Source organism: Doryrhamphus excisus, chromosome 15, assembly GCF_030265055.1.
Source record: "Doryrhamphus excisus isolate RoL2022-K1 chromosome 15, RoL_Dexc_1.0, whole genome shotgun sequence".
NCBI classification, from domain to species: Eukaryota; Metazoa; Chordata; class Actinopteri; order Syngnathiformes; family Syngnathidae; genus Doryrhamphus; species Doryrhamphus excisus.
The window spans coordinates 6,242,563-6,260,039 of NC_080480.1; the positions used below are offsets into that span (position 1 = coordinate 6,242,563).

Consider the following 17,477-nt stretch of genomic DNA (forward strand, 5'->3'; position numbering starts at 1 on the left):
TTCCCCATACATGCTCACGTCTCACAAAGGCTGCGATGTGGGGGTTGGGTGGAAACACAACAGCCACTTCATCACACACTTCCCCCGCCATTTTTTTTCTTTGAAAAGTGACTAGATTGACGTTCAAACGCCAATAATCTTATCAAATCCACCTTTCATCACGTGATTCTCACATCCCGTGAGTTCTTCGGCTTGAAAAACCAACCAGCGGCACGTGCTACCCTCTTAGAAGCCGCAATGGCAATTTATTATTTATCTTTGCTTTCATACAATTACTATTCATTACTTTCATACACTAATTCCAAAAATTACTATTTATGATAATTTTAAACCACTCTCATAAAAATAGAGCGGATTAAACACTACAATTATGATTTATATGTATTTTGAATACACTCTTATAAAACCCTAATTAAAATAGACCAAACACTATTCGTAACAGTCACTGAATAATAATAACTTGCATAATAATCATTTAATAATATGCTTGGAAAATTGACGCTTTTGGGGACAGAATAACAATGAATGAGCTGTATAACGTCATGATTTTAGAATGGAGTCATTGAAGCAATCTTCATTACTATTGTTGTATTTCTATGGAAATTATTTTCTGTTCTGTTCTATCTGTTTTTTAAAATATAATATTATGGAATAAGAGAAGCGTATAATAACATCATAGAGTAGTTTTGTGTGACTTTTAAGAGGTCAGGTTTCTATTAATAAAACAATAGAGTTAGAATAGACAGAATAGAATAGACCCAATGTTATTTACAATTCAATTAAATTAATAATAAATTCGCTTATTTATTCAAATCGATTCATATTTAATTACACAGTTTTAATATTATTTATAATATATATTACTATGATTACATATACTGATATTATTATATTCTTGTTTGATTATAAACCTTGTGAATGTTAGACTTGTATTGTGTATTGAACATTTAATTGTTGGATTCCCATAACATTAAAATATCATATATTTTTATGATATTTTTTATGCCTCCAGTTTTCCTCTTCGATAATGACACTTCACACTTTCCAATTCCATCCACATTAAGAATTATTATTATCATGATTACTATTTAATGGATGAAGCGGCACATAAAATGAAAGAATGAATGCTAATTATTGAATGAATCAGCTGGATGGAATAAAGGCCGCCGCGAACAGACGACAAAACGGGAGGAGGAAGAGGATGGGAGGAAGAGTTCATGCTTCTTTGTGTATGCGCGTGGAAGACTCGCTGACGTCACCCCACTCTTTAAACGACGAGCAAAGGGGCGGGGATGACAACAGCCAATCACAGAGGAGCTGGGAGAGGGGCCCGTCTCCACTCCGCCCACACGCGCGCGCGCACGCTCACGCGCACTCCAGTCTGGCGTGTTTGCCTTTTGAAACAGCAGAGGGCCTCTCGAAGAAAGACAGAAAGATACTTGCACTAACATTTCACATTAGCCCACAGGGGGACTGAATATGTCATTTACTTACTTCGTGTACTGTACTGTACCATATACTGTACCAAATACTATATCATGTACTGTCATGTCTTGCACCATATACTGTATCATATACTGTATAATGTACTGTGTCATATACTGTATCATGTACTGCGTCATGTACTGTACCATACACTGTGTCATATACTGTATCATGTACTGTGTCATATACTGTCATGTACTGTATCATGTACTGTGTGTTATACTGTACCATATATTGTATAACTTGCATAATGTGCTGCAACTCATAACCTATCAAGCTTTAAAGGGTAGTTATTATGTAAAATTTCCAAGCCTTTGTATGGAGTTGTGGTCTTCTGTAGAGCAGCTACACACAATAACCCGCACAGAAAACTTTGTAGATTTTCCAGAATCTGCACCTATTCCAGCTGTATTTTATTTTACCACTACTTTTCAGGACAAACTTCTTTCAGGGCCCACTTCCGAATGCGCAATGATGCATGAAAATGGAGTACATTGTACATTGTACATGTACATTAGTTCATGTACTACAATTAGTAGTATTTAACATGTGGTATATTAAGCTTCTGAATTCGTACAAGTTTGAAAATGTATTTATCATTCATTATGTCTTTTTTAATTATTACTCTTCACCTTCCAAATACTGTTGCAAACACGATGGCCACCCTAATGAGGACAAGCGGCATAAAAGACGTATGGATGGATGACATTTCAAACATAAAGGTGCTGGTTCCATTCCCAGCCAAGTGTTTCAAACAAAGCAAACAAGTAGACCCTGCAGAGCAGATCCATACATACACGCTAACATGTTAGCTCATGTCATCAGCTTGACTATATGTCAATATACTAACTCCTACAAAACTGTACAGATATATCTGTATCTATATATCTGCAAATGCAAATTTCCCCACTGAAGGACGAATAAAGGCACATCTTATCTTAATATCCTAATATAATATTATATAATATAATCACACATATATATATATATATATATATATATATATACACACACACACACACAGATAGAGATACAGATAGATACTCACAATTTAATTTTTCAAAACAACGTCAAAACATTTACACATATATATATATATATATATATATGTGTGTGTGTGTGTGTGTGTGTGTATATATACCTGTATATATATATAAATACATAGATACTCACAATTAAATTTTTTAAAACAATGTCAATGTCAAAATATATATATATATATATATATATATATATATATATATAAATAATATAATAAATAAATATATAATAATTATAAAAATATAAATAATTTTGTATAATATTTATATTTATAATTGAAACTTGTTTTTTACAAAAAGTAAAAATACATATATAGGATAGACCGAAATCTTGTACATTTCCATATTTGAGGAAAAAGTAGGAAAAGGTGACGTTGTGGTGTCCATGAAGGAGGCGTGTGTGCAGCTTGATCAGATTGAGTTTAAACGACCCAATCCCTGCACCCCATCCTGCCCCTCCCCCATGTTTCCTTGCTGAAGGTAAAGAATGGTGTGTGTGTGTGTGTGTGTGTGTTAGGAAGGAAGGCTCAGAAGGAGGTAAAAAGGCAACGTGAGAAATGAAGGATGGACAGAAAGAGCAAACAATCAGAAAGATGATGGCTTTCCCTTAAAGAAACACAACCACTTTACCCTTCACCTACCTATCAGCCATACTCTACACATACATACATACATATACATACACTCTACATACATGCTGTACTGTATATACACTGTATATATTCATATTGGTCCTGACATTTTATTAGCAATTTACCACTGGCAACCTCTAGTTCTCTACTTTCTACTTTTCTTGATCCACCTATGGATAGTATGGATACCAAGACTGGTATCAGTGTTATATGTTTACCTTTCTTTTCACACATATCTGATATTGTCAGATTGTTGATTGTATTATAAACTGTATAGTTCATGCCAATTGAAAGAAAAAGCTTTGTGATGAATTGGAATGAGTTCTTAGCTTAGCTTTTGCTTCATTCATTGTTTCTAATCAAGGGAATGACGTGCATTCTTTTAGGAAAAAAAATCAGACTGCACTTCCGGAATAACAAACAAAAAACAGACTGTGTACATATATTTATACTGTTATTCTGTATATTTTGTATTTTTCATTCTTTTTTAATAGATGTGCCTGCACCTATTATACCAAAACAAATTCCTAGTATGTGTTCGATCATACCTGGCAATAAACCCTTTCTGATTCTGATTCTGCATGATTGAATTCACATTGGATTATCTTCTTCTATTTAGACCTTCTTCAACACTCGCAATATTTAGTAAGACATAGATAATATGCCATGTATACTGACATAGAGTACATGTTAAGTACACGGGCAGTGTATTGTAGTATGACATAGTTAGTATGCCATGTATATATGTACGTATATATATGGATTATATGGATTTAGCATTGTGTATGATGAGGGCGTATTGAACGTGGAAGCTAGCACTAAAGCAGACAAACAGGACTGTGGTGCGTTCAAGGAGCAGAGAACAAAGTGCGTAATTTCAAGTATAAAAACATAAGAAATGTATTGTGTATAAAATGTATGATTTATGACCTTATGGTGAATGAAATGCTTTCCCAACAATGCAAGAAAACAGTCTGATAATAAAGTCTAGTATTTTCACTTCCACTGTGACCTTTTTTAAATGAGTGAATGGAATAATGCTATGTGATTTCTATGATGTAAAAAGATATAAACCCTCATCTTATACATCACAATGATTCATAAGACAGAGGCACTGCATTATATAGACATAGAATTTAGAAAAACATGTCAATCATCCATAGAGAATTGACGTAAAGGTACTGAATGAAGAGCTATACTGTATAAATGGCATATGATAGAAATAGAAGTACATCGTGTGCGTAGTAAAGGGTTAATAAGTGGGAGTTACACACATTTGCTCATCCAACTTCAGCAAACGTACTATGCTGATTGGTCGCACCCACTCACACGGCCCGCCCACTATGCTGTCATCCTCAGCCGCCATGACGGGAAAACCCCGCCTTTCAGCGCTCTCACAGCTCGCCAACCAAAATGCCTTTTTTATTGCACACACACACACACACACACACACACACACCCAGTGAGAATACTGTAAATAGGCAAAAGCTATATTGATAATAGCAGTCACATATCAATGATAAAATATAAAGCATCTAATCCAGCATTACATTCTACTAATATACACTAGGGTGTCGTACCAGGCACCATAGTGCAGTAGTATGTCCTAGAGTGTAGTACTGCCGTAGTATAGTACAGTATGTAAAGCTATTATGTAACTACCTTTACTTTCTCATGCGGAATGACTTGCAGGTTTCTCCACCCATTCAAGTCATTTCAACATGAAAACATTCCGCTCATTCAGGACATTCCCACTAACAATTTCCCACAACACCCAAATTCCCACTAAAACTCCACAATTCCTATTCAGACTGACAATTCTTCCTTCTCCGTATCCCTCAAACCATTCCGACTTCAAAACACTCCCTTCATCCAGGATATTTCATTTAACCGTTTTTCACTTTTCACAAAATGTACACATTTGTGTATTGTCTAAAAATGTTCTACATCTTCAAAATTCCCACCTTTCTTAAAATTCCACATTTTCTGATACACACTCACTCTGGTCTTAAGAATTCTTACTATACTTGCACATTTCCCCACCCGTTCCAAGCATTCCAACATGAAAATGTTCAAGTCATTCAGGACATGATGTTTATCTATTGACAAATTCCCCAAAATTCCCACATTTCCCATAATTTGACAATTCCCACAACAACATTCTCTTTGAAAATGAATGGATAATTTGTTAGAAGCTGTTCCACATTTCTCCACCTATTCAAATTATTTCACCAAGAAAACATTCCACTTTTTAGGGCTAACAGCTAAAAAATTCCCACTTTTCCAAACAAATTCACCCTGAGCCTGGGAATTCTGACTGCTTCCACATTTTTAACCCATTCCAAACATTCCTACAAAACACTCATTTACGACATTCTGGCTAGCCTATTTTCACCGTCCAAGAATCCACACTTTGTGGGAATTTGACAATTCGACAAAAATGACAATTTGACAAAAAATGACAACATTCCCATTGAAAATAAACAGACAATTTGTTACAAGTTGTTCCACATTGTCCACCCATTCAAATCATTTAATCGAGAAATCATTCAACACTTTAGGGCTGACAATTTTACACAATTCAAAAATTCAAATTTTTCCTAAAATTCCAAACAAATTCACCCTGAGACTGGGAATTCTGACGACTTCAACATTTTTAACCCATTCCAAACATTCCAAAAAAACACTCATTCAGGACATGCAGGCTAGCCATTTTTTACTATCTAAAATTTCCCACATTTTCCATAATTTGATCATTCCCACGGAATTCCCACATTCTCAAGGAAAAATTAGTTCCAAGTTGTTCCACATTTCTCCACCCATTCAAATCATTTAATCGAGAAATTATTCCACTCTTTAGGTCGAACAATTTTACACAACTCAAAAATTCAAATTTTTCCTAAAATTCCAAACAAATTCACCCTGACTCTGGGAATTCTGACAAGTTCCACATTTTTTAAACCATTCCAAACATTCCTACGAAACACTCATTCAGGACATTCAGGCTAACCAATTTTCACCATCCAAAATGTCCCACATTTTCCACAGTTTGATCATTCCCACAACAACATTCTCATGGAAAATATTTTTACAAGTTGTTCCACATTTCTCCATCTATTCAAATCATTTCATCATTAAAACATTCCACTCTTTCAGGCTAACAATTTTACACAGCCCAAACATACACACTTTCTGTCATTCCAAACATTCCAAGATGAGAATCTTCAAGTTATTGAAATGAAATGGACGTCAGCATCAAAACCTTCCACTTTGCCTGAAATTCCATATTGTCTGTGCAGCATTCGCCTTCAGCTTCAACATTCCACACAAAAACACGTCCTGTAGTTAACCACGCTGTGCCATGTGATATTACAATGGCATCACACCGGTGGCAAACTCAAGGCCCGGGGGCACAAACCGGCCCGCCACCTCACTTTATGTGGCCCAAAAGCCCGGAAAAGAAATAGCATTTTGACACACACACTCATCCACCATGACACATAGAATTGTAAACAAGCTAGTGGCTACAAGGTGAAGGGAAAGCTCTGATGGTGACACGTAGAAGCGTACGTTCAAACATAACAAAAAGATCATCTTTAAAAGTACAAAGTGTAAATACTTAAGCTTCTTTGTTTTTGTTGAATTATTTGTTCGTTCTTTGAATTAATTATGAATATTGCTCTGTATTATTTTATTCATTGGAATCAGGATTGATGCTTTATGCGAGATGACAAACTTTCTTTTGCTTGTTTTTATCTTCTGTTCGGTTTTTCATTTGTGCTTTGTTAAAAAAAAAAGTTCTACAGAAAATCAAAAAGAAAGAAATTACTTATAAAATAATGAAGGTGTTTTGATGGCAAACTTATTTGACTTTCTGTTGTTTTTATCATTATCATTTCTACTTTGTTGAAATTATTTTTTTAAACATGTTCAAAATAAAATACAAAATGTTCCAACTAAAATTATTTTGACAACATAGTAAAGTAATAAAAGATTTAGTTGAAGCGTAAAAGACACAATATAATTATGAAGAGTGATCTTTGCAAGCGCCGAGCATGCAACACAGAGGAGAATGGCCTCCAGGTGCAACGTGTGTCTTTGGTGTCGCTCCACACGCGTGATCATCACCTTTCCTTTCATTGGCTGAGAGGAAGTCCAGCCTGCCTGCAGGCGTGCTTGCACCCTCAAGCGTGGCAAATCTTGCTAAATAATACAGAGCAGTCCGGACGTACAGTAGAACGACACGAGCAGTATACGCAGACGGGCAATTCTCCATCTTTTGATGGCTTTTGCTACAACATTTGATCCTTTTCCGTGAAATTGAGTCTTTTATGAAATAACCCGCCATGGGGCCAACCAAAGTTGCCGGTTGCAGCAACTGAATACAGAAGGAGAGAACTGAATTCGGCCAGGGTGTGCAGGGAGTGCGCATCAAGAATAATTTGCGTCTATTCCTCATTTGTAAGGAGTTTGCACTGCGCTTTGCATTATTATTGTCTAGAAAATATCATTTTCGGGTTCATATTCGTGGGTGTCTGGAACACATTCCTTGGAGTGAAAATACTTGAAACATATATAATGAAAATACATAAATAATGAAACCCTAACAAATATTACATGTAATAACATCATAAAATATATATCAAAAAGACTACAATATGTATTTGTATGATATACACATATAGTATATGTGCATTTTTAACTATATAAAGTAAACTATAATAAAGTATTTCAGGGAATAATCATGAAAAGGATGAAATGTTAGCGCTTTCACAAGGAGACACCAGCAGGTACGTGCCGGCGCTGCACGTTGAGCAGCGCAGCGTGTATCTGGGCCAAAGGTTACCAGCATGGCTGACATGGTGACATACACACGTGCTCTTTACAACATGTACCCTGTCTTCACTCCAACACACCGTTTAGCCACAAATGCACTGCTCACATTTCTGATCACGCAAAGAAGACGCCAAAGCGTGGCTCGGGGCCATTTCACCATCGCCTTTTTCTCATTTTACACATCAAATGAAAAAAAAAGAAAAAGTTGAAATCTTCAATGTCCAAAGGTCTACCCCTCAGTATATTCTAAATACACAATTACACACACAAAATAACAAAAAATGGAAATACATTTTCCAAGAAACAAATTGCATCACTTTTTCAGGTTGTGTAGAATAAGAAACAAAGAAAACAAAAAATCAAGTCTACAACAAATATGTAAGGGAAAGCTTATTATATTACAATAACAACATCTAAATATTACCATAACAGTAAAAGACATAATATGACACGGAAAATGTACATCAATTCTAAGTAAGAATACGCTGTGCTCAGCTCACTTGCTGCCTGGTTTTCTTTCAATACAAAAAACATATCAACATATCTACGTCATCCATCATATATGATCATATCCAGCATTTATGATCATATCCATATCCGCGTGAATTTCTTTAAAAAAGCCCCCCATCCTGATTAGTGATGTGCGGATCGATACCGAAATAGCCACGCTTCTGATACCATCTTGATGCTGTAAATTGGATCGGCCAATGAAAGTGCGCATACTGTTGAAAGGATGGCAAATCGTAAATGGAGCCACGTGTGAATTGTCAATAAAGTTTTCATTTGTACAGTAGTTCTTCATAAGGATCATTTCTTTGGTTTTATTGTGTTTTTTCACACGTTGGGGTTAGCTATATTCGACAGTATGTTAATCTCGCTATGTTAGCTTGGCTATATTGTCATCTATTCATTTATTTCAATTGATAAATAACCCAAACATATCAATTAAATACATGATTCATTTATTTATATTGATTATGAATGTGATCATGTCTTGTATTCTTTACAGGTACACAACTTTTTGAAATTCACCGACACCTGAAGGGAATTTGCATGTAACAGTATCGCCGATACCAGCCCGAATTTTACTCAGCATCAGATAGGAAATTGTATCGCCCATGACCGATCCTGGTCCATCCTCATCCATGCACAACTAAACAACTGAGCAATTGCCGTTGAGAGTCAGCTAAACTTTGACAAATAGCTAACAACCTAACTGACATGCATGTGTGTGTGTGTTATGTCTATATGCCCCCCCCCTCCACCATCACACACTTGCATACACCCCATTAAAGAATGCAAGCAGGAAGAACATCAGCACACGACAAAACGCCACATTTCCTCTCACACATCAAATAACCGGCAGCATCCACCCCGAAATCACCAAGAAACGCTCTGTACTCAGAGATCCTTCTACAAGGCAAGCGTGAAAAGGGGGCAGAGAGATGGGGGAGGGGATGGGCGGCCGAGCACTGAAAGCTACACGGCGAGCTATACCTTTGCTTCTTGGGCACAGAGTGTTCAACCTCCATACGCTTCCCGTGGAGCTCCACCTTGCCTGAAAACAGCAAGGCAAGAAATCAGAAATCATTAGGAACACACTTTTCACCCCTTTGGAATCAATTATATGGGGGGGGGGGTTCAAGGAAGAATTGAATTGTGAAGTTTTTGTGAAATATCCCCCCTGTATAGTCATGGTGTTTATTGGATGGTGGCATATTCATAAATTAATACAATGCCAAACTTTACAAAAAATCATATGAAAAAGTTAGCATGTGCTGACCTACAAATACACCACCCCACCCACTTTTTAAAAAAAATCAAACTATGAATAAAATAGCAAAGCATGTGATTATTTCTTCATGAGATGCCAAATTAGGATTATTCCTGTAGATAAAAATGTTGAAATTAACTATTGATTGTGAATATTTTGGTTTATTTGCCAAACAAATAACTGAATGGATGTTGTTGTTTTGAATGGTGTGAGCCTGGGCCCCAGCCCCGGGGTGCTGTGGGGGGGTCTGCAGTGACCCTGCAGATAAATACGGATAAATATGTTGATATGTAGGGACCAGCAAAGTGACATGGCGACCTTGCTTGTCCATGTCGAGCAGCAGCAGCAGAAATGGAGACAATAAAGCGACTTGCCTTTTTTTGTAAAGCTGAACGGCTTCTTCTATCGATCACTCACAAACGCACAATTTCATTTTGTTTTTTTGTTTTTTTTTTTACATTGTTTTCGTGACTCAAAAGAAACAAAAACAAATTAAAAGTTTCTGATTGTTGTACTATTATTATTAGCAGGTTATTATTATCATTGTCATGAAATAGCAGCACTTTTACCGTAAACAGCACTTGCAGCTTTTGGAATGGAAGTGAATTAACATTCATTTACGTTTGCATAGGATCAACCTGCACCTCCCCCCCTCCCTTACCAAAGTTGAATAGCCCCCATGGGCGTGTATGTAGTATGTATGATCTCCTTCTTATATTCTATTGAAATCATCAATCAATTATTATCTCCTTCTTGGGTGCACGTGATGGAACAGGATGATCTTTGGAGTTAGAGCTCGCACATTTTTTTTTAAACAAAATGAATGTACCCCCACCCCCCTCCCCCCATGAAAAAAAATGAATGTAGTCCGGTTGAACTCACCAGAAAACGTTTCGATCGCCTTCATGGCCCAGTGGTCGTCCGGACAATCCACAAACGCGTATCCGGTTTTCATGAGGAAATGTCCCGAGTATGGAATCTTGTGCTCGTCAAAGGTTTTTCCAAGGTCCTCGGCAGTCACGCTGTCGACCAGATTCCCGATGTACAGCTTGTGCATTGTACTAGCTAGATTACAAGATTACAAATGCAAAAACGGGATTGAAAAAAAAAATAAAAATAAAAAAAGTTGCGGTATAGTGCAGGCTAGTTGAGTTCTCGCACAGAGTTGAAGGTGGATGATGTAGAAATAGATCATGTAGAAAGTAGACCGCCAAGAAGAGCGAAGCGAAGTGGAGTCAAATCAGCAAAAAAGGCTCGGTGATGATGAGGAATGTAGCAGCAAATGAAAAAAAGCCTGCTTGCTTTACGGCAGCACGCTGGTGGAGATGGTGGTGATGGTGGTCTATGCTGGTCTGTGCTGCTCGATGGTCTATGCTGGAAGAAGTGGGAGGGGCTGGTGGGTGGGGGTGGGAGGTATGGCGGGATCAGTTGTGCTCTCTCTTTTTTTAGGTTCTGTGCTCTTCTTCTCTCTCCCCACCGTCCGCCCACTAGCAGCAGATGCTTGGCACCGCCCCTGCTCGCACGCCAATTCAGCCTTCGCCAGGAAACCACGTGGTCTGAGAGTGGCCTCAGTAGGGCAGGAAAGGGGGCGGATCCCCACGGCGCCGCTCGAATACGAGCGTTGGCGATACAAATATCGATAACAAGGGTATGTGTATCGGATCGATACTAGTGTGCTGGGGCTTTTCTTCTCTGTTTGCGTTGTGTGCATATTGTTGATTTTGTTACTATTTTGTTACATGTGTTACTATTTTGATACTAGTGTGCTGGGTGGATATGTATCAGTTTCCCTTGTATTTTAGGTTGTTGATATCGTTGATCTGTATGTGACTCGTATCGGGTCGACATTTGTCAGTTTAATTTATTTTCTTTTGTTTACACTGTTATATTTGAGCAGTATCGCATCAATACGGATGTACTGAGGGTATAATTGTATGATTTAGTTGATATTGTTACATTAGCTTTGTTAAAATGAAAAAGACCAAGAGAGAGCCACGCCCTTCATTAGATCCGTAGAGGTGAGGGATAATGCAAACTTTGGTATCCACCAGATACGAGGAAAGTACAGTTATTGAATGAGCGATGAATGATTTTCCTGTAATTTGCTCGAATCTAATCTCCATTAGAATCACAATAATTGATTTTTAGGCAAACAAAAAAAAACCCATTATTTAACAACAAATGTACTTGTAAATTATTGAAAAATATAGCAACCCATCAATATATGTCAATGTGAACAAAATTAAACTATTCCATTTGATTATATGAAATTGTTTGAACAACATGAGGTCAAATGGGTGAAGAAAAGCAATACTATATTGGCTCTCATCCAAAGCACTCCCATGTGCAACTACTTATTCCCTGAATTGTAAACAAACACACCAATATCAACAACAACAGAAAAAATAATAGGCATGTGTGGAAAAAATAAAAACAGGAGACAAGTGGAAAATAGCCACCTTATTACCTGGTATCGATAATATCGATGTTTGTATCGAGCCTCCGACCATTGAGTAGATGGATGAGCTCACCGTCCATCATGTACATTGTTTTGAATATTGCTTATCGTGTAGTGTACATTCCTCCAGTGTCTTAGCAATGACACCACGTGTAACATTAGCATCTATTGCTCCGTTCAGCCACCGTCACTTTAGCGTAGAAATAACAGGACACTGCAGACAACAAAACGTATATTCATTTGATATATTCACTTTACACAACTATTGTATACATTCTAGCGTCACGACGAGACTCGCACACACAGAAGCCGGTGATCTTTTCAAATTTTGTTGTTAGCAATTACACAAACGTATTAACAAACACACGCTCTCTGTCCCTCGCAACGCCTAGCAGCAACACTTCCTGTTAATCCGCCAATCCCGTCCACGCGCCTCACGGTGCGTTCACGAACACCAGGACTGTCGAACACCAACTTGTTCGCGACAGTTCGCGAGGCGACAGTTACAAAAACCCGGCGTGGATAAATCGCGCGCGTGTTCGTTGACGCGTCGACGTTTCCGATACGAGTAACACATCATCGGTAATTTTGTGTTGATAAAAGTGCATTTCTATCTCATTTTAATAACACTGTTTGGCGCAGTCGCTGGGCAACAGCTTCCAGTCTGCATGGATAGACCCTTCTCAAAATGGAGGCAGTGACGTAACACCCCCACCCCTTCCACATACCCAATGCACTCACAATTCAACACACTTTATATCTACACATATAACGTATATGTGCTGTTCAAACACGCTGCATATACACTGTATATTATTATACTTCCACTTTATTGGGAAAATTCCAAAGTGTGGCCCCAGGGGCATTTTTCTGACTGCAGTCTGTTTTTTATATAGCAACTATAGATATTTCATTAATTTACTTTGTTAGCTATAACACAATGCTAAGATGTTTTGTTGAGATAGTTCAGCATACGTTGACCTACAATGGACTGCTTTTAGCATCTTAAAGTACCCACAGAACATTTCAACTCCACACTGGCGCTCCAATGGGGACACATGGGTGTAAAGTTTGGGGGTTTTAGGACCCTCTAAGTGCTATTTGCGGATAATGTTACCTCACCAAGCTCTGACCGTCTGCATTTAGTGGCCGTGTAGACTCAGTACCTCCAAATCAGAGTCCGTGCTTCTCAGTCGGAGGACGTTGAATTGAATCCTTCAGGTTGGTAGGGAGGAGCATTGGGTGTCTGGGTGCCTCCTGGACGCCTCCCCAGTGTGATGTTGTGGGTGGGGAAGGTGGCTCTGTGGAAGACCTACAGGACACCTGGAGGGATCATGTCTCACTGCTGGCCTGGGAAGGCCTTTGTGTCCTCCCCGTGGACCTGGAGGATGTGTCTGGACAGTCTGGATATCCCAACGTAGACTGCTTCCATGAAAAAAAAAATAACTTACAACTTTTTTCTTATGGTGAGCAATATTTGTAGAAAGTTATTACAGAGTAAATTATACGTCCAGACTTTATAGGGACATTGTGTAGATTGATCTATACGTCTATATCATAGTATCTAAACTGCCAAGGCCGCAAATGCCTATTTAAAAAATAAACACATTTTGAAGCATTTTAATATTTCAGGCTAAAACCAATAAGCCAATGCTAAAAACTTATACACAGTATATGTAAATATATATTTAAAACAAACGATGTGTTGTGTTGTGACAAAGCATATTATTATCAGTACTAACATTTCTACTTTTCCTCACCACATTACACCTTTTGCTCTTTTTGCCCAACTTTTCCTGTTTTGTTTTTTTGTTTATTTTCCAAAAAATTACCTGACTTGTATTTTTTAGGAAACGTCAATACAAAAGTCAATACAAAAACAGCGGGCCGCAAACTGTCCCGGGTTGTGCTTTGGCCACCCCTCATAATACTTGTATTATGTATTATGTATATATGTATTTTCTATTATAAAAACTGTTGGTAGCAAGAAAAGTCACTAAATCATCTGTGTGTGATTATTTGGTAGAGAATCCAGAGCTATTTTATGGTGCATACATCAAGCACATATAAAGAGGACATTAGTCATGTTTTTTTATTTTGTAAATTACAAATTTATGCCAAAGCTGGCTGTGGGATGTTACATATATCCTTCATGATAAATGTATTCCTTATTTGAAAAAAGGGTGTTTTTTGCCTGCTGCCACCACCGCCCCACTTGTGGAGGACCACTTTATTGTGATTTACAAAAAGTCAGACAACATAAGAAGAAGTAATGACTAAATCCAGTATTACCATAGTGATACAGCAGGTGTTGTTAACATGGAGTTTTGACAGTAGCCATGTTATTGTATGGGTTTACACAAAACAACTATTGTATAACAAGGGTGAGTGTTTGGTACTCTGTATTTATAAGTGCTTCTATGCGTATATGTGCAGATGTTACAATGCTAAGGATGGTAGTAATAGCAGTGGTGTAGAGGAAAGAAAAAAGAGTTATCATGGAGGAATACAAAACCAAATAAAAGAAATTGAAAGGAGAAAAAAATGTGGAATTGAGATCAGGCATTTGTTTGAATAAATGTGCTGTGATTAATTAAATAAAATAAATAAAAAGTTGTATGTACCACCTATGCACTGAATTGAAGCTTAGAACATATATACAGTATTACATGTATCTGTAAGTTTCTATATGTACCTGCCCACGCTGCCACCTGGCGGCCACATGGAGACACTGCACCTTGGCGACGGACGCCCTTGTTATTTTTTTGGGACTAAACTGGGAGCCGAAAAAGCCCACAACTCCCATTCACAAGAAAAAACACGTTTTCCAAAACAACGTAAAGGTTTCTACTGATATGAAAAACACATCTGTCATATGATTTATGTTTGAAATTTTGACATGGTTTGCGTATTAGTTTTTAAAAGGACAATCGGCTGGGTAATCCTTAACCTGAGCAGTTCTGAGCACGCAAATAGCTGTGTTTGTTGGAAGAAAATTGTAATCATATTTTGCATAGATTCCAACCGATATGCGAGCTTCCCTTTCAAAGTTTTAAACAGCAATTCTTGCTCATTGGGTGAAATGATGCCAATTACGTCCAATCCTGGCGACCGCAGTGTCCTCCATCAGCTGTTTAAGATGATTGACTTACTTGAACAAACTTCATCTTGTGTTGAAACACGTTTATACATCCAGCCTCCAAGCGCAGGCCCCGGGAAGCCTCCCCTTATTTTTTTATCGAAATGGAAAACAATTTTTCACCGTGAAGCGTCATCAGTAATCAATGAAGGCGATCAGCACTCGTGAGTATAAATTAATTCACTTTAACTCGCAACCAAGCAGTGCGCGTTGGACGCCATTTCAGTTGTTTAAAGACGACAATCGAGTTGAGCCAATTCACTCCTCACTCTCGTCTAAACATGCACGTCCTTTATGGATATAATACAAATACTTCAATTATATGCACATATTGTCATTGGCAGATAACACATGGGTGTGGAAAAGCGCAGCCCGGGGGCCATTTACATCCTTCAACTTATCTTTTCTTGCCCCTAGGGGGAGTATTATAGATATACAATTCAACATGAGACATTATAATGACACATAGGAAACCAAAAACACAAAAAAATGCAACAGGAAATGGTGCAAATAAAAAATGCTGCAATCACATAAACATTGCAGGATTAAAAAAAAAACAAATGCAAAAGAAAAAAGCTGCAAATGCAAACAATCTAAAGAACTCCCCAAAAACTGCATTATAGAAATGCTGCAAGTTCTCAAAACAACATGGAAGTTAACCAGGTTAAGAGGTAAGGATGTAACAATGACCGTTTATGATTAACCACAATAAACACCTGACGGTGATTATTAGCGTTTCTCATGAAAATGACAGCAAAACTGTGAGTGATAGCCATACAAACTCACCAACTCACCAACTGGTGCTCATTTCCTGGAGAAGCAGCTGTTATGTTGTTAGTTATGTTGTGTATCTCTATCAAAGCTCTGACTCTGATGTAAACAGAAGCTAGTGCTCTCAAAAATGGCGCTTGCGGTGGCCCACAATACATGGCGCCATCCCGTGCCCTTTCCTGCCCGAGAAGTGGCAAACACTCAGAAGAGGATGCACATGCAGAGTTAGCAATGGTGGGCCTGGCCAAGGAAAGTACATTGTGTGTTGTTTATTTGTGTGTGTTTTATAATAAAGCTTTTGAAATAAAACTTAAGTGTGTATCAATACTTTCTAAATACTTAAGCGCTTTCAACAATACTGTGATCATAGTAATCGTGATGTAAAATTTTGTTAACATGACATCACGACTACCAGGAAGTTAGCCAGGCTTAACCAGGAAGTTAGCCAGGATGCCAGGAAGTTAGCCAAGCTACCAGCGAGCTAGCCATGCTAACAGGGCGCTAGTCTGGTTAAAACCCATTTGAAGAACCCAGACAATTGGGCATATACCCATAACGGTCCATTTTGTTCTTCTGCGCCTTCCCCCTATGTTTAAATCTTTCATGTTCGTGGTAAATGTAATCTTTATTTGAAAAAAAGTCAACTTGAGAAGTCTTTACAGAACTTCTTTTTAAAAATAACTGACATTTGAGTATCTTATTAGCATTTTTAAGTAAAATCAGTCTTTCCATAGCAATTAGATTATGTTCTTTTCTATTAATTCCTTCAAGAAATATATTATTAATGCATTATAGTTTATAAAATGAGCTTTCATGGCACAAAAATACATTTCTGAAATGAGCTAGCTTACCTGTCAGACTGTGCTGCCATTTTGGGAAGCATATCCGGGGAGAGTCACATGAAAACCACTAAAGTGTTTTCCACACGTCACCTCGGAACTTTAAATCAAGCACATTTAACAAATTCTAAGTGATTCTTATGGATTAATGTGTCATACATGCTGTATAATTTAAGAGTGAGCAAAAAGTCTCCACCACAATGGAGTTGAAGACAAGCTAACTGCTAGCTAACTTTTTAGTCGACTGTATACCATGCGGCACATTGCTGCCTCACACAGGTCAGTCCAGGTACTACACCACTGAGTCAAATGGTCAAGTGTGCAGTTTCAACAATAACACTTCCAATTGTATCGTCATGCCATCTTAAAAAAACACCACAAAAAAGTCAGGCAAGCACCACTCCAAAATCACTAGTTTATGTACTGTATTACATTGCAATTGAATAACTAATGATTAAAAATGAAATGACAAACAAAAGGCAACAACAAAGCCTCCAACATAC

At 37.7% G+C, this 17,477-nt stretch overlaps 1 protein-coding gene across 5 annotated transcripts in view; it reads right to left on the reverse strand.

Annotated features, from left to right (window-relative positions):
- The window catches only part of igf2bp1 (insulin-like growth factor 2 mRNA binding protein 1), a 33,328-nt gene extending 15,921 nt beyond the window's left edge, over positions 1-17,407 (reverse strand). For 2 of the 5 annotated variants that reach the window (XM_058048720.1, XM_058048719.1), the window contains exons 1-2: positions 10,650-11,139; positions 9,491-9,551 (exon numbers count right to left, since the gene is read on the reverse strand). In XM_058048720.1, coding sequence (XP_057904703.1) covers positions 9,491-9,551; positions 10,650-10,824 — 236 coding nt within the window. In that variant the 5' untranslated portion in view covers positions 10,825-11,139. Of the gene's footprint in view, positions 1-9,490; positions 9,552-10,649; positions 11,140-12,234; positions 12,440-13,391; positions 13,651-16,986 lie in introns of those variants that run through there. The other 3 variants (XM_058048722.1, XM_058048721.1, XM_058048723.1) reach the window with 3 other exon arrangements.
- Between the last annotated feature and the right edge of the window lie 70 nt (positions 17,408-17,477).